The following is an 18,517-nucleotide window of genomic DNA, read 5'->3' on the forward strand; positions in this document are numbered from 1 at the left end:
ACCAACCTCTGGTACGTAGGTGGCCAAGCTTCCAGTGTATTAAATCAACTCTTCCTTTTCCTTCTAGGGGCAGCAGTCAGGCCTCAACAACCTTGAAACTGATTTTCAGAGACTTGGAGACATGATGTTCCCTCCTAGGGGCTATGCTGAGAGTCTATTCTGAGGAATGTAGTAATCTGAATTATATTTGCTCAGAGAAGTGGGGTGGAAAGAATAGTGGTTTGGGTGGGGTCTAATTCCCATTTGAACCCTGATTTTTTGTGAGCTTGGGTTAGTGCCTGGCTAGTCCAGGGTACTTTCACCCTTTGTAAAATGAAAAAGTCAGACTAAGAGAATTCCAAAGTTCTGATAGCTCTGCAGTTCTTCAAAAAGTTTCTGGTATGGGTCCATGAGATCTAGCTTCAATAGATATCTGAGATATAATGACTGACTTGTGAGCCCCTTTTGGTCTGTCAGTTTTCTTTAAGTGGTGGTCCAAAGACTGCAAAGGACAGAAACTTACATGAAAAAAGTTCCCCTGCTAGGAACTTTGAAGGTGCCAGGGAGCTGTCATAGATACGGGCTATGACCCTGTCCTGTGAGATCTTAGCCACACCACAGATGGTGGCCTGAATTCAGGCTCAGCTTATCCTGGCAGTTAGGTGGGATGCACACAGGAGCTTCAGAAAAGAAGGGCTTTATACTTGAGTGGCAGAGCCCCAAGCAATGTCCATTCTTTGGATGAGTGGCTTATTGCACCAGGACAAAGAACTGGAATGGAAGGGACCCTCTTCCTTCATTCATGCAAGGCTCCAGACATCAGCAGGTGAGACCCAGCTGCCTGGGTGCATGAGGGTAGGGAGGTTTGGGGCCAGTTCCATGCTGAACCCTATTCAGTCTTTTGCTCAGCCCCCTGGGAAGTCTGCCTCACATGGATAATCTGCAGCTGGGGCAGACAGGTGCTGTGCCTCTCCAGCAAAGTCTGTCCACCCAAGCCCACCTCCATTCCCACTGCTCAGCCCACTAGCCTCCCAAGTAGTCTCCAGGCCCTAGTACTGCACCATGCATCTATTCTCCACTGCAAATCTGATTATGATCATGTCTTTCTCTTACTCCCAAACATCACTGGTACTTTATCACCCTCAGGATAAACTCCATACTCTGTAGCCTGTGTCATATGGTCACAACCTACTTTTCCAGTCATATTTCACCCACACATTCTACCCAAATCAAATTGTTCCCTGAGCATACTTGTGTCTGTGCCTTTGTTCAAGGTCAGCCTTTAGCTAAGACGGGCCTTCCCCAGTCCTCTCGCAGCTCCTTGCTCCTGCTCATTTCTATGCCCCACATCTAATGCCACCTCCCATAGGAAGACTTCTCAACCACCCCACCCCAAGAGTGGAAGAAGGCTCATGTCTCTGTGTCTCCAAGATACTAATTGCCCCCAGCAGTGCTCAACACATTCACCCTTATAATACATTTATTTCCATGTGTGTCTTGTCTGCTGAAAGACTAAAGTGTAAGATCCCGGAGATAGTGAGTATTTATTCTGTGCTTCTGTTTCTTGCAAAGCACTTCATAAGACAATCCTGTATTCAATAGTTAGATGTATAGCAAATGGAAGAAAAATAGGATCTTTGGGATGGCTAGAAGGAAAGAAAGAAAGAAGTACAGCTGGATGAAAAGTTGAAGGGTGATTGCATAGAGGGATGAATTAAAGGATACAACGATAAATAGGATAGACTTAATGTATAACATGAATACTATAGTTAATAATAGCATATTGTTTTCAGTATTTTTGCTCGCTGAGTAATTATAGCTGCTCTTGCCACAGGGGGAGAAATGGGTAACTATGTGAGATGATGGATATGTTAATATGTTCCACTATAGTAATCATTTATATATATATATATATATATCTTATAACATCATTTTGTATCCCTTAAATATTGATATGGTTTGGCTGTGTCCCCACCCAAATCTTATCTTGAATTCCCATGTGTTGTGGGAGGGGAGGGACCCAGTGGGAGGTAAGTGAATCATGGGAGCAGGTCTTTCCCATGCTGTTCTCATGATAGCGAATAAGTTTCATGAGATGTGACGGTATTATAAGGGGGAGTTTCCCTGCCCAACCTCTCTCTTTGCCTGCTGCCATCCACATAAGACGTGACTTGCACCTCCTTTCCTTTTGCCATGATTGTAAGGCGTCCCCAGCCATGTGAAGCTGTAAGTCCAATTAAACCTCTTTCTTTTATAAATTGCCCAGTCTTACGTATGTCTTTATCAGCAGCATGAAAATAGACTAATACAAATATATACAATAAAATGTATTTTTAAAAATTTTAAAAGATAACAGACACAAAAAGATGGATAGGATAGATAGTTGAATGGAAGGATGGGAGAAACAAACAAGAAAGGAAAAGTATGAAAGCAGGGAATAGTGAATGGATAGATGAGATAGGTGGATAAGAGAAGGATGGATGGCTGGGTAAAATGACTGATGCATGAATGGAAAGATGGGGAGCTGGACAGAATAGATGAATGGAATAAATTAGTGAATGACTGGAAGGTTGATAGGATGGATGAATGGATGATGAATGGAAGGGAAAGGGATGAATGAACAGATAAGTGGAAGAAAGGAAGAATAGATGGATAGGTTGAAGCAAGAATGGAATGATAGAAGAATGAGTGGATAGAAGGATGAGTGAGTAGAAGCATGCTTGGATGGAAGATGCGTGAATGAGTGAACAGAATGTTAGATGATTGGACAGTTGGATAGAAGAATGAATCAAAAGTTAGAAAGATATAAGGGTTAAGGATGATGAATAGATGGAAGGAAGTTTAGAATAAAAGATTGGGCAGAAGAGAAGAGGGAAAGAAGAATGGGAATGGATGGATGGAAGGGGAGGACTGATGAAGATGTACAGCTGGAAGAAATAAAGATGGATGGATGTTTGGGAGGAAGGAAAAAGGAAGACTGAATGGTTGGATACAAAAGGTGAAATGTATGGAAGGAAGGATGGATGGTTGGAAGGAAGAATCAGTAGGAAGATGGATGAAATGAGTGCATGACCGTTTAAGGTGATTAGGACTGAGACTGGTGAGATCAACATAAGCAGGAGTGACTGTGCCCCCAAAGGGGTGGGACACCGGAATAAATAATTTTCCTTTCATTTATGAATAATTATTTTATATGCACAGAATTATCACCCATGACTCAGATTTCAGGCCTCACAGCTAATCCTTGTGGTACAGTGGCCTGAAGCTGCTAGTGCATTGGCATCAGGGAAGAAGAGAATTGAATGCACAGGCCTGCTGTGGAGGACCTGCCAGCACAGGAGGCTGGACAGAATGTTCTGTGCTGGACCTCATCCAGCTTCAGGAGGCAAGCACCAAATACAGACACATTTCCTGACACCTCTGCTGGGCAGACCTTGCTGCTGGCAGCTGCTGGAGTGGGGCAGGCAGAGACCAACACAGCACATGCCTCACCCTGCTTGCAGAAACCCTCAGCTATGCGGCAGTGAACAGATAACTCAGTTAACCATGCTGCAAAGCAAAGAAGGTAGTGGCCTAGACAGTGATAGTGCAATGTGGTGGTTAAGATGAGGAAGAGATGACTGAGGAATCACATGTCTGATGTGTGAGAAGCACACAGTCAATTCTCTAATGCAGGGATTACTGGCCACAGGTTACCATGAGTGTGAACACATGAACTCCAGCTCATTACCTCTCCAAATGCGCCCTCTGTTCTTTTCAATGCCACTGGGGAGGAGGCAGCAGTATAAGCTCAGTGGTTCTAAGCCATGGCTGCACCTTGGAAATGCCTGGGAGCATTTATAAAATACAGGTGCCTGGGCACCACCCAAGACCAATAAGATCAGAATCTCTGGGGTAGTGGTGGTCGGTCACTGCATATTTCATAGCTCCCCAGGTGATTCTCAAGTGCAGCCAGGTGTGAGGACCACAGAACCGCAGGTGGGAAGATTCTCTGTGCTCACAGTTCATGGCTCCCCGAGGTCCAGAAGACCCATCTATGGATGCAGGGCCATAAGACCTCTGAGAGCTGCATGTGTCATCTCACTTTGGATGTAAAAATGCAGAGGATTGCAGGGATCTTTCTGAATGGAGACCTAATAACCCACCTAACAGTCACTATTGTGTCACAGTCACATACTGCCTGGACTTTACCACTCATGGGTGTCAGGGCTATTCTCAGACTCGTCACTAAATGCTCAAAACTTTTCTTTGGAGTAGCCCTTGAGGGCCAGGTCTCTGAGCTTCCTTTGCCCTAGCTGTAGCCAGAAGTCAGAGGGGAGGACCCCAAACCCACATGTTCCCACTGAGCCACTCACATTCACAATGAGGAAGTCCAGCCAGCACCAGGCATTGGTGAAGTACTTTTTGAAGCCATAGGCCACCCACTTAAGCAGCATCTCAAACACAAAGATAAAGGTGAAGACCCTGTCAGTGTACTCCAGCAAAGCTTTCACCGTGGGCTTCTGGTCCAGGTAATAGTCTTCAAAGGCCTGGAAGGAAGAAAGGATGCAGAATGGCAGGCTGCCTGGACCCACAGCACTGGGGCCCAGACTGATAGGGAAGGACCCAGCCAGCCCTGACCACAGTCCCTGGAAGGGGATTTGGTAGTCAGCTTGCCAGTAGCATTTTGTTTGCTGTGGGGAGGTAAAGGATAGTGGAGGAGGTACTGTGAGATACAAAGCATGACTTCTTCAGGGCCAATGGGGACAAACAGCCGTGCTGATACTTGCAGGGATGCTGAATGCAAGGGAGAAAGAAAACCTTCTCAAATTGGATTTTGGAAGTGAACCAAAGGGATGCTAACAGTGACTTTGTTTAAAAATAAAAGCATCAACGGATGTTCACAGGCAGTTTACAAAAATGAAAGTAAGAATCGCCAACACACCTCTGAAAAAGAATGTTCTATCTCACTGGTAATCAAGGAAATTCAAATTAAAAGAAGATGCTGTTTTTCTTTTATCAGACTGGTGGAGATGGAAAAGAATAGGGGAAACCCTAGGATGCTGTGGCTGTGGGGGGCTGCCACTCTTACAAGTGACTGGCAGGAGTGAAAACCTGGCCAGTCCTGTGTGAAGCCAAATTGGCAATGTGACTCAGAGGTTTCAGGAACCTAGCAATTCCTCCTTCAAGCACTAATCCTAAGGACACTGGAAACTGTTGGTGCCCACTCAGGTCCTCTTTAAGGGGCCAGTGCCCCTATCCTTCATCTGCTGGGAGTGTCGGCTGCTAATAGTTCACGGATGTAGACACCCCCTTCCTGATGGCTTCGCTGGGCTGGAGGAAACTGTGTCCTCCCCGCTGGGGCAGCCCTCAGCCAGGGACAGTGACAGGGGGATTTACAAGGCTGTCTTCTTTGCCTCAAGGTGGGACAGCTCTTTGGTGTCCTTTGTGCTTCAGGGCTTTCCATGGGATCAGCTGAAGCCGGATTTCAACTGAACCCACATCTTTTCTCAGCTTCTGATTCTGTGTCTAAGACAAGGACTAAGATGGGAGATTATCCAACGTCTCTAAGGGAGTACACACAGGGAATATTCAATTTGTATTAGAAGTAAACATAGAGATTGGTTGAATAAATTATAAAGGAATATGTTATAGCCATTAAATGAGATAATATGAGACTATTTACTGAGAAAATGTACTGAGGTTATAGAATGCATAAATGTGGTTTTATTTTTGTAATATGTGTATATTTTATGCATAAGCAAGATGAGAAAGAGGTATACCAGCATGTTTTCAAAGTGAGTTTCTCTTTGAGTGATAGGGAAATGGATGATTTTTTTTTCTTTACCTTTTTCTATAATTTCCAAGTATTTTTTTGGTACTTTACTTTGTCAGATGAAAATGCATGTTATTTTTAAAAGGTACTCAAAGTGAAAGCCTAAAGAAGGCTAAATTTGGTGCCAGCCTGTTCAGTCCCAGGGGAAGGAGATGGGAGGGAAGGGAGAGCTGCAGGGGGCGGGCTGGGCTGGCGCAGTGCTGCAGGTCTGAGCTTCCTCCTGGGAATGTGGAGGGTGGACCGGGGAGTGAGGAGAAGGGGGTTAGAGAGAGAAGGGAGGGAGCAAGGGAGAGCAGAGAAGCAAAATGAGGAGAGAAGGCCCACAAGCCAATGACGTAGTGAGGAGAGCACCTGGCCAACAGCACATGTGGTTATTACTTTAATCCAGGAGGACTGGAAGGAGAAGAGCATAGATGTGGAGAAAGCACTGCCCAGCCCCCTCTTGCCCCTGCAATTTGGCCTCTACACTGTGCTGAGGTCCGTGTGGACAATCACTGCCCTGTGCCAGGGCACTGGGCACCTGCAGCCGCTGTCACACAGTTCCCCCTCCACCCAAGATGGCAGACCAGTCCCTGCCCCGAAACTCTCTTCTCCCTTGGCTTTGCGTCATTGCCACCCTAGTTTTCCTCCCACCTCTCAGATCCTGCCTCGTCCCGCACCTGTGCTCCTCCCTAAAGCTGAGGCCATGCACCGAGCAGTTTTGTCACCCTTCCTGGACAATCTGGCATTTAGATGGAGGCCTAGATATTTAGTAGGTTGTTTTTAGAGAGTAAATGACACATGAGGTGCAAGATGAGTGAAAACACTGCAGCCGTGAATCAGAAGAGCGGGACTGTAGTCCTAGCCCTTCAACTAATTAGCTGCCACCCTGAACTCTCTATTCCCAGCCCTTCAACTAATTACCTGAAGCCCCTCATGCCTTTGGGCTTTGACTTCCTCATTTAGAAAATGCAAACAACTGAGGATGTTAAGTCCCTTCCTGTGTCTATGTCTACCTTGGTCTATTGGCGGAGTAGTTGAGATTGTGTAAGGAGCTTAAGCCACAGTACAGAGAGAACCTTCCTTCTTTGCTCTACAAAGCCCAGTATTCAGCCAGGGCCTTAGAGATGTCTCCCAACTCTGAATCTCTATTCCCATAAGGCCTTGTTATTCAAAGTGTGGGTCACTGAGGGCAGTGCAAGCATCACCTGGGAGCTTGTTGGAAATGCAAATTCTCAGGCCCTGCCACAGATTTATGGAATGAGAATCTGCATTTGAACAAGCTCCTGGGAGATTAAATTTTGAGAAGTGCTATTGTAATGATTTTCTGTGAGCTTTAAAGGAGTAATTAGTAGCATTTGGAAGTGGTTTGATAAGGAAAGATAGTCCTTTTTGTATTGTAGGCCTTCAGAGAAGGCCGTGTGTTGGGGAGGTCAGAGGGTGGGAAGCCAGGGGCTTCGGGATTAAATAAGGGCAAAGCTGGGTTTTGCTACTGACAAGCTGGGTGACCTTGGACAAGCCTTTTAAACATTTTGAGTGTCAGTTTCCCCATCTATATAGTGGGACGCATACACTCACTCACTCAAATGCTTGCAGCCAGGTTTGGCAGGCCATGGCACGGGCACCTTGAACACCTCCCATGCTCTGCTGCTAAGAGGGGCCCTCATCCTGGGCTGCAGCTCTCCTTCTAGTGACAAGGTTGGGGACTTTCAGCTCAGTAGTCAGGAGAACCCACCGATGCAGCTCCAGGGCCTTTGGATTGTAGGAGATTCCTATCTGGAGGATTTGGGGGCAGGGACTGTGCCTCCCCTTACCAGAGATCCACTGCTGAGCAGGATCATGAAGATGATGAAGCTCTCAAACCAGCTGTGCTCCACGATACGGTAGCAAGTCTTGCGCACCTGCCAGCCCACATCCCATGGACTCTTGGTGGTATCCACTTTGCAGCAAGGACAGTGGCGAATGCATCCTGTGGGGAGAGGTGACTGATGGTGGGTGATGGCCAGTGGGCAAAGGGGATAATTTCTGCTCCTGCTGCAGAGAAACCATTCTGCTAGGAAACCCACTTGTCATGCCCTTGGAAAAAAATTCTTTCCTGGAATATGGGTGAAGAGGGGTCCCTTCCAGGGAGTCCCTCAATCCAGACCAAGAGGTGTTCCTCTCCATCATCAGTCTTGCCCACTCTGATGTTTTTCCTAGCCATATCCTTCTTACAGATGACACCAGTGGTCCCTGTCCTTCTGCCCACCTATACCTGGAAAACAGACAAGCTACGGTGTATGAGCCTGGGGGTGCCTGAGGGGGATATGCTCCAAGCCCAAGCTGAACTGAGGGCCACGACGTGGCTGGGATGGGGATTGGGTCCAGCCCAGCTCAGCCCAGCCCAGGGTCAAATAAAACTATTAATAAAAACTCAAGTGTTTAAAAAATTTTTCTATGTATTTTTAGAAAGCATTGAGGCCACAATTCCCTTTATAGAATGGACTCTTGATTCATTCATTGCACAAATATTTATTGAGAATGTAATGTGCCTCACTGTTCTAAACACTGAGAGGAAAGATGACTAAGACACAGGTTCTGCTTTTGAGAGCTAAACAAAAGATTGAGGGAAGCAGATACATCATGGCCCTCCTCTGGGTCCTTCATGGTCCAAATCAAGAGTTTTCAGTGGTGTTTATGGTGGTGACTACCTTTCCCCCTTTCAACTCAAGAGGGCTGGTTTAGAACTCACGGAGGGGTTTTTGAGGGTAAAGAGGAAGGCCCACGTCTCTCCGTAGTGTCTGATAGGGCATGAGATGCAGATACCACGGCCAGGCTGCTGCCAGCTGGGGCATGTGTGTCTGATGCTGGCGCCCTCAAGCCTGGGAGTGAGGCAGCAAGTGGGCACAGCTTGTTTGTCTTCTGTGGATCCCAGGTGAGTGTTCGCTCAACTGGATTCTAGCCCTAATTAACATCAGTGTGAGGGGGCCTGTGGCTGTCCCTTCACCTTCTGTGAAGCAGTCATCTGGTTCTTCCAGGTCATCTGCCAGCTCAGGGATCTTCCTCAGGATCTCCTCAGGATCTGGGCAGTCCACTGTGCTGCCCTCAGAGGAGCTTGTGTCGTCCACTCCCTGCAGGGGAGAAGCCCAGGGCAGTGAACTTGTCTCTCCGCGGGGCCCGGGGAATTGCACACGGTCACTGCAGGTTCAACTGCACCCATGTTTGGTGCCTCGCCAGCTGAGGCCTGGAACACTGCTGTTCTCCCTGGAGCCCCAGAGGCTTAGCTGTGTGAGACTGTAAACCTTCGGGGCCCCTGATGGAGTGCTGGCAATGGCCCGAGACACCGTAATTACACCCATAACGACTCTCAGCATTCACTGGGCTTGAATATTTAATCATGGAGTAATGCTGCAGGGGCCTGCTGCCCTCCTGGCAGCTCCAGCCCTATAATGTCTCCAGATGAATTCAATTAGGGGTTGAAGCTGCTCTCATATTAGTAAACCTGATAGCTTTGCTAATGGACCCAAATGGTGGGGCGGGTCCCCATTTGTCGCTGTCAGGCCCCTCCTGCCTAGCCGGGGTCATGGACAAGAAAACAAAAACAAAAAACCAACACCCAGAAGTTGTGTACTGAAAACATTGAGTAGGGACAACTAGCCAGGGGAGTCCTTGGAACATTTGGGAAGAAGCATGACATCCACGTGCAGAATGTGACAGCCCTCAGCCAGTGGGAACCAAGCGGCTTCTGTTCACCCACAGCCCCCAAATCCCGTCCCAGCCCTCCCTCTTATCTTACCCTGCTGTGGTCAGCCTTGCCTAGGGCACACAGCCAGTAGCTGACATTCTTCAAGCTGAAGGGCTTGATAACTTTGGGGATGAATTATGACTTCCTTATCTCTGTTGAGCCCAGTGCCTGTCACATAGTCAGCACTCAGCGGCTAGGTGTCAAATTAAATTCTTGAATTGAAGGCAGTGTTATTAAAGATGCTAAACTTTTATAGATGCCTCTTTCCCTATAGCTTGTTTCCTTCAAGATTTGTAAGTTAAACCACATTTATTTTTACCTTTTATAAGACAATCCTAAACCTCAAATCTTCCAGCTCAGTCTCTGTGAGGCTGTCACTTCACTACTCACCTATAGAGAGCCTCTCCCTAGCCCCAGGCTACTTTTGGCTAGAGAAAATGACGTGGACAAAAGAAAGTGGGGGAGAATCACAAGGGAAAACTTCCTCATCTGTGAGCACCTCCAACTCTTATTTGCTGGCTCTGAAAGATATTTGACTTTCTTTGTGCATTGTCTTTCGTTTCCTTTTTTCTTGGCTGTCATTTCCTGGGCACTTACTTTGTCTCAGGCAGGACCTAAACATTTGACAAGCAGCATCTCATTTAAGCTTCAAAATAATACTACCAAGTAGGCATTACCATTCAGTTTCATAGATGAATAAATGGCGGCTCAGAGAGGTTTAGGAACTGATCTTAGGTCCCACAGCTTGTGGAGTCTCACTCTTTCTTTCTATACCTAGAACCACCCTGGAGTGAGATTGTGGCTATGGTATATGGTGAAAGTTGTGGCTATGGTATATGGTGAAAGTTGTGGCTATGGTATATGGTATATGGTGAAAGTTGAAATTGTGCGGATTAGCCGGAGGTTGGGAGGGACTTTAAAAATTCCCAGGATAAGAAATGAGGTTATGTGGTTGAGTGCAGTCTGGAATACCCCACCTTCACCCCCACCGTCCAGCCTCTACCAGCCCACTGCTCAGTGTCTGGCTGGCTGTCCAACCTCTCCAGGAAGCTCACATACCTACCTCGGCAGAGGCCTGAGGAACAGACTCATCTTTCCACGTCTCACCCAGGGATGGAGCAAGGTCCTCAGAAGATGTTCCAGTGCCTGGGCTCCTGGGTGTCAGGTGGTCCCCACACCTCTCGACTTGCTGCAGCTGCTCCTGCTAGTGAGAGAGGGTCCCAACTGGGTGCCTGGCCCCACCCTTAGATGACCAGTTCTAAATTTGAAGGGATCTTGCACATCACAGGCTGCCAGAGCCAAGAGTTTCACATATGCAATTCATGTACATACATATATACATACACGTGTGTGAAGTGAGCATGAAGACTATAGCTAGATAGACCTGTGTTTTATCCTTGGGCTCCATTAATTATAAGATGTGTGACCTTAGGCAAGTTGTTTAACCTCTCTAATCTTCATTTTTCCCATCTTCAAAATTGAAAAGGCTAGATCTGCATCATTCAGCTGTTTTGATGACTAAATATGTTAGCGCTTGTAAAACACTTTGCACGAAGTGCTTGGCTCAATAGATGTTAGCCATGACCATTGTTATTTGTCCAGAGGTCAAAATTGTAGGGAACTTGGCCACCTGGAGCTCCCTAAGAGCCCCAAAGTAACTGAAAATGCTTCTGAGTGGCAGACAGCTGTCACAGAGTTCATGCTCTCTGCTGTCACCTAGACAAAGGCATGTAAAATATGGCAGCTGATAACAGCAGCTGCTGGAACACAAGTGACGACTGCAGGGAAGAAGGCTATGGGAGAGCTACAGACTCAAAGCACAGCTTTTCTGGACCACTTAGTAACCTGGCCAGCAGCCCTGCATGTTCCTGAGGCCCCACAGGGATCCCTGCCTTCCCACGTTGGGCAGAGGTGAATGCCCTGAGTTACTGAGAAGAGGTTAGCGAGGGTTGATATACCAGCTTAAGGTAGTAAGGAATAGTGCCAAGTATTTAAAAATATATATTATCAAATGGCTCAAATGTGCTTTAAATTAGTTGGTGCCAAAAGGAGTGTGTCATTTCCCTGTGATATCACTTGTGGGGAAAAGCTGGCTAAATGAGTCACATAAGAATCAAGACTTCTTAGGATGCTGGTAAAGATTAGATGAGCCTTGCTCTTGGACAACATCCTGTTCTTAGAGGAATCTCATTAGCATCTCATGCACAGAGCCTGGGTTGGGCAGAGCGCATGGGACAGCTGTGTGAAAGACAATCCCCAAGCATCTCAAGGTGGCCTTTTGCTCACCTGCTGCCCCCCACTCCCTGTTTGTCTGCCTGGGGAATTCTGACTTTTTCTTCCAGGCCCTGCTCAAACGCCAACTCCTCTGGAAAGCTTGGCATGGTTTAAACTTCTTTATGTCAAGGTCTCCTCTGCATTTCCCTTTTGCCCTTTGTCACTCAAGCCCTGAAGCCCCTCCCCACTGCCTGTGGCTGTCCCTTGGGGATAACCCTTACCTGTCCTTTGGGGATCACTTCCTGCTGGAAGCTCTGAGCATCTTCCCCACCATCATCCTCCAAGTCATCAAGATCAGATTCGCCCTCAGCAATGGGCACAGAGACCCACACAGTCGGATTAGCGATGAAGTCACTGTGCTCATCCCTGGGGCCTCTGGGAGCTTGGAGCCCTCCAGAGCTCCCCCTGGCAGTGTTGGCAGCAACGTGGTTCTTAGCCTTGGAGCTGGAGAGTGGGAGTTTCACCACCAGCTCAGGCTCTGCCTTGGGCTGGGGGAATGGGCAGGGCCTGCTGAAGAAGCTGCAAAGAGCCTGCTTGGTACGATGGCCAAAGACCTGGATCCGTGCCAGGGCCACCTGCAGGTTGTTCACCTCCCCATCGTCCTCCGGGGCTGTGAGGTTGTCAGCACTGAAAGAGTTCAATAGCAGGGCGATGAACAGGTTAAGCACCTGAAGAGAAGGAATGGAAGGGAAGATTGATCAATCTCTAAGCTGAGCCCCACATTGGCCTACCGGGTTAGCAGCTGGCTGGCAGGACAGCCATGGCCTGGGCCTCTTCCTGCCCACCCGGGATGCTGTCCCTTTTGGGGGAATGGACTTTCTGAGAGCAGTTGAGGGAAAGTTTGGGGATGTCCTGGAGTGACCCGCCTCAGTGGACGAGGCTTGGAAGCATATTTTCCACGATAAAGGAGGAGCCCCCTGCTGAGCAGAGGGACATTTAGGGACAACAGAGAGAAGGCACCAGCCCTTCCTGCAACCACCCTCATGTGCCAAAGCCCTGGGCTCTGTTCCTGACTCTGGAATCCTGGGCACATCTTGCTGCTTCCAGTTCTTCACTTGAGAGCAGATGAAGAGCGGTTGTGAAGACAAAATGATACGAGAAATGTAAAAGTGCTCAGAGGGGTAAACTTCCTGTCTGAGGGTGAGGGGCATCTGTGGCTCTGCAGGGATGGTGGGCTCAGCCTGGAAGAACAGAGTTTCTGGGATGCAGGCAGAGGCATCCCTGGCTCAGGCACCAGGGTGGAAAAGACTAAAGAGTCTGGATTTGTTATTGCTTCCCTTTTCTTGGTTTAGCTTTCTTCTGTCTATAAAACTCATGAGGAAAGAACCCAAGTTGGTTATGTCCAGGGCAATAAGAAAGGGGCTTCTGGAAGACTGCATCCTCCCACACAACCAGTCAGTCCCAGGAGGGCAAGGACCCCCCCATGACCAGAGTGGGTGGAGACAAACTGAGGGCAGGGGGCCAGGCTGGGGCGGAGAAGGGGTATTGGGGCTTATTGGCAAGTGAGTCTCCAGAGGGGCTTCCTCCAAACATGGAGTAGATTTTGTTATTATTTCTGTGGCCTTGGATGTTGTCCGTGACCCATTGTGCCCCCTCCCTGCAGCCTCTCCCCCTGCTCCCAGCTAGGACCTGTGCAGCTTGGAGAAATCAGTCAGCTCTTACTTCCCTGAATAAAAATGTTTTCTGAGCCCCCTCAGATTGGGGAAGGACATTTTTCCTTTAACAGCTAATAGACACCGTTTATTGAGTTCCTGCCTCAGCCCAGACATTGCATTAGGCAATTTGCATATGTCATCTCCTGTCATTTAATTCTCCCAGTAAACCCATGAGTAAGCATTATTTTCTTGATTTTAAGGAAATTAGATCTTGAGGAGATTAAGTCTCTTGCCTGGGGTCACCCACCTAGTAAATGGTGGAGCAGTGATTCTACACCAGGTCTTTCTTTTTTAATCACATGTTCTCATTCCTGCAAGTCAGGCTGCCTCCCAAGGCACACTTCTTGTAATGAATCCCACATGAATTTGAAAAGTTTGAAGACTTTTCAACCAGAGAAGTACAATCTGGGCATAAAAATGCAGATCAAATCTTTTTCAGATAACCCAGAAGCCTTCTCCTTTCCCCAGGAGACAGTGCCCCCAGCAGGGTTCACCACTCACCACCAGGTTCCCTAGCACCATCACCGTCAAGAAAAGGATGAGGCATATGGATTTTTGGCCGACTTCCATGCAGGCCCACATGTTCTCAATCCACTCTCCACAGAGGATACGGAAGACAATGAGGAAAGAGTGGAAGAAGTCGTGCATGTGCCAGCGGGGCCAATCTTCATGGGGCGCGGAGATATTTTTTCGGTTGTTACGGTAGTTTTCCCCTAGGAGCTGCTTGCCAACCAGAGCAAAGACAAAGACAATGATGGCCAGGATGATGGTGAGGTTCCCCAGTGCCCCCACTGAGTTTCCGATGATCTTGATGAGTGTGTTTAAGGTGGGCCAGGATTTGGCCAGCTTGAATACGCGCAGCTGCAGAGAAACAGAGACCGTCAGGTTTTGGTAGCTGTGCTCATTACCTTTCATCTAAAGTTTTGCCTGGAAACCAAAGATCTGGGAAAAACACAAGGCCTCTCGTCCCATTAAACCAGGGCGTTTTCTGGACGCTGCTTTTGGAGACCTTTCTTCCTATGCTATAAATTACTCAAAAATATGATCAGCCTTCTATGGTTCCTAAGTATCAATGTGCTTCATTGACTGTGGCTGAGTCAGGGTCTTGTACTGGGGTGGTGGCCTTGTGATCTGTACTCTGTTCTATAGCCACAGGCCTGATCCCTCCTGAATATGGACCTCTTCTGTGGAGGTGGGGTGGGTGTGATGGGGCTCACAAATAAGTGAGAACAAGCTTAGTTATGACCGAAGAGAGACTAGCCTCCTTCGGGTAGGGGATGACCCATTGCATTCGATAGGTATTGGCAAAACATCTCTTAGGGCATTTCTCATCTTGGGGCAGTGGACAACATCTGTTGCTCCCACCAGCTTTGAAACTGCAAATGTCCATGATTTCATGGACTCAGCATTCATATGTTGATTTAATTGACCAACGAACCTACCCCCCAGAACACCAGCCGTGCAGGTGCATGGCAGTGTGCTAGCCTATGAGGTGTATGAAGAGAGGTGTGTGGGCTCTTGCTCTCATGGAACCAATGGTTTAGTTACTGAGAAAAGATGAAGTCTCAAAAGTCTTCACTGTAAACTCAAATATGCTAAGTCCCACAAGACAGCAAAAGCATCAAGCATAAAAATGTATAAGTGTTTTAAAATATATTTGTATGGTTCTCTAATTTGTCAGGAAAAAAAATCTGAGCTCAACTGTCAGTCTGTCAGTCAAGGTGTGTTTATGGAGCACCTACTAAGAGCCAGGCTGTGGCTTAGGTGCTAGGATGCAATGCTGAACACAACAGTGTAGCTACAATTTTATCACCCATATCCGTGAGTAAATCCCACGGGAGGAGGTTTAATCCTGTTATACAGTAAGTGCTGTATGCACCTCTTTATGTGATGGGGGAGAGCGGGTCCACGTTCACCTTACACCCAATCTGGAAATTCCTCTCCTCATATGGGAAGCAGAGCTTAAAACAACAACTCTGTGGACTGGTCACAGAGGCAGCTGATAAACACAAATAAAAACTGAGCATTAGTAACTAGTATGGGGAGCAGGAAACGTAGTCCATGGCCTGCCGAAGGTTGTAAGCCTAGCAGGAATTTCTCCCCGCTTTAAGACTAGATCCCAAAGAGCTATACCCTTCATGTAAGGATGAACCACAAACAATCCCAGGAGAATGCAAGGAAAATTGAACGGCTGGTGTTAGGTACCAGCTACAGGAGGAAAATTGACGCTGAGCATTTGAAACAACAAAGTGGTGCTCATATAGGATTTTATCTGGAATTCACACTACCTAGGTATTTTAAGTTGAGAATTTAATTTAGAGCAATTCTACAAAGTGCTCTGCAGAATTAAACGCGAATACCTCTGGAGGAACCTGCCTTTATCTCAGGTTTCAAAGTATTCCCTCAAAAATTGTTTAAGAGTTGCAGTAAAAAAACAAACAAAAACAGAAGGAATGAGTCATCAGGAGTGAATGAGAACTTGAAGAAACCACAGATGTGGAAATAGTCCTTCCATTTCTTCAGATGATAGAATTATTAGTCAGAGATAACAGTATAATTAGGTATAATATGTTAAAGAAATAAAATAATAACTTGAAACTATGTGCAGAGAATAAAAAACTATAGATAACAAGTTGTGAAAAATACACTCTTAGAAATGAAAAATATAATACTTAAAATTAAAAATATTATGAAGAAGGTTTGCATCAGATTTGACACAGTTTGGGAGAGAATTAGTGAACTGAGGATATATCAGAATAAATTATTCAGAATGTAACCTAGAGAGACATAAGATGAAAAATAACAAAATAGTGTAAGAGACATAGAGGATAGAATGAGAGAGTTTAACATCTATCTAACCAAAGTCCAGAAGGAGAAAAAATAGAATGGCGTGGAGGCTATGACTGTCCACATCATGTCTGGGAACTTTCCAGAATTGAAGAAAATTACAAAACTAAAGATTCAAGAAGTCAGTATATCTTAAGCATTATAAATGAAAAGAAGTCCACACCTAGACATATTACAGTGAAACTGCAGAACACCAAAGATGGATAGAAGATTTAAAAAGCATCCAGAAAGGAAGGAATAACAGTTAAATTGAAAGCTGACTGCTCATTAGCAACAATGGAGGCTAATTGTTGGAATACTATCTTCACTGAAGGAAGATAAAGTATCAACTAGAATTTTACATTCATAAGAAATGTCTCTCAAAGACACGGGCAAACTGAAGAGCAAATTTCAGATAAACAAAGAGGTTATGGCCAGAAGGCACTTACTAAAAGAAATTCTAAAGGAGGTACTTCAGGTAGACAGAAAGTGATCCCAGAAGTAATGTGTAATGTGTAATATACAAGAATGTGAAACTGTGCTCCAAAGGGTTGAAGAAATCAATAACTAAATTTTTAGGCTTACAGGATACCAGATAAGAAACAACTCACTGAAAATCTGAAACTCAAACTGTGTTCCAAAGAGTAAGAAATCAGTAACTTACAAAAATTCTTGAGTTTTTAGGATAGCAGATAGGTAAAGAAACAACTTGCTGAGACACTGAAACTCCCTCCCCTTGTGTGATGATGAAAAAACAGGCTGAAATCAACTGGAACCAGGATGGCCGACTGGAGTTTGTGCAGAATGAGCTTGCTGACGTCATGGACTGAATTTCCACTTCATATTGCATACTAACTCCTCCCAGATTTGCATATGCAACCCATGAGTAAGCATGAAGAGATAACTGTGCAGGCCCATGGACTCTCCAAACCTCCCCTTTCCTTCCACCAATCACCTACAAATCCCGGTATCCACCCACTAAACATTTTCTAATAAAAATACTGCCTTGAAGACAGCACAGGGAGACAGATCTGAGCTTGACCTCCTGTCTTCTTGCCAGCCAGCTTGCAGTATTCAGCTTTTCTTTTCTCAAAAACCTGGTGTCATCGTCTTGGCTTCCAAAGTCATAGTATTGGCTTCTAGAGCATTGGGCAGTGAGCCCCCACTGGCTCTATAACAAAGGTATAAAGAGCAAGAAAGTGCTAAGCATGAGAGTGAATCTAAATAAACATTGAGTGGACACAACAACAATGTCTTGTGAGATGTGGAAGAGACTGGTCATATGGTCTCCATTCACTTTTCTCCTCCCAGACACAACGGAAGACTGTTTTCCAGTTTTGCTTGCAAATAGTTGGGGTCATGTTAGTGGGTTCTGTCTGGTGGAATGCAGATGGAGACAGAAGTAATATACATGACTTTTAGGCATAGCCTTAAACCCCCTGCACTTTTTCTTTCCCTTTCATGTTCACCATAAAGGTCACTAACTGAAGATGGTGACATCACGATATGGGATAATCCTAGATCCTTGAGGCGCTACTTGAAGTAGACACTCCCAGGAGAGCTTCCCAACAAGCACTGAATGTGCTGTGAGACATACATCTCTATTATGTTAACTCACAGATTTAGAGGGTATCACTGCAGCTAGTTGTACTTATCTTCAGTAATGGAGAAATTGCTTCATTGAAAAAAGGTATTGCCTTTTCAAAAGCATCGACTATGTGGCACTGGCTTAATGATCATGTGGTGGGCAACAAGGAAGCTGATAGGAGAAGGCTTGGAATGTCAATCTATGTTATTCAGTGACAAAAATATTGCTGGCAAAAATTTTGAGGCAGAGCACCAGCCTCATGAACCAGCAACCCTAGGGGAAGGGTTTATTAAACCTTAGTATTGTGGGTCAGTTGTAATTGGCTATGTTGGTCAAGACAGTACAAGAAAGAGATTAGCTCAGGAAAGATTTAGCTGGTTTATAAGAATAAAAGAAAATATAATCCAGAAGTTTAGAGCCTTGATGATTTAGGGAACTGTACTGCTTCTAGATTCCAGGCAGTGAGCAATGGGATTAAGTCTTCAAATGTTGAAGACTAGTTAAATTTTCCAATTAAATGAAACAACTCTTAGCAAAGCTTGTAGTAATGGTGTAGCCACTGTTTCTTGTGCAAGAGAAAGGCATGGGGAAAGGAAAGCAAAGAAATAAAGAACAATTGAGAACTTTGTCAAAGAAAGCACTTTGTGTGGCAATGAGAGGTCTGAAGCCATCTAAGT

General features: G+C 46.0%; 1 protein-coding gene across 3 annotated transcripts in view; it reads right to left on the reverse strand.

Annotated features, from left to right (window-relative positions):
* Window positions 1-18,517, reverse strand: part of SCN10A (sodium voltage-gated channel alpha subunit 10) — a 98,076-nt gene that overhangs the window by 16,954 nt on the left and 62,605 nt on the right. For 2 of the 3 annotated variants that reach the window (XM_008951544.3, XM_008951542.3), the window contains 6 exons: window positions 13,928-14,287; window positions 11,993-12,439; window positions 10,561-10,701; window positions 8,760-8,883; window positions 7,588-7,742; window positions 4,335-4,508 (listed from right to left, as the gene is read on the reverse strand). In XM_008951544.3, coding sequence (XP_008949792.2) covers window positions 4,335-4,508; window positions 7,588-7,742; window positions 8,760-8,883; window positions 10,561-10,701; window positions 11,993-12,439; window positions 13,928-14,287 — 1,401 coding nt within the window. The remainder of the gene's footprint in view (window positions 1-4,334; window positions 4,509-7,587; window positions 7,743-8,759; window positions 8,884-10,560; window positions 10,702-11,992; window positions 12,440-13,927; window positions 14,288-18,517) is intronic. The other variant, XM_008951543.3, reaches the window with a different exon arrangement.

The sequence above is a fragment of the Pan paniscus genome, chromosome 2 (genome assembly GCF_029289425.2).
Source record: "Pan paniscus chromosome 2, NHGRI_mPanPan1-v2.0_pri, whole genome shotgun sequence".
NCBI classification, from domain to species: domain Eukaryota; kingdom Metazoa; phylum Chordata; class Mammalia; order Primates; family Hominidae; genus Pan; species Pan paniscus.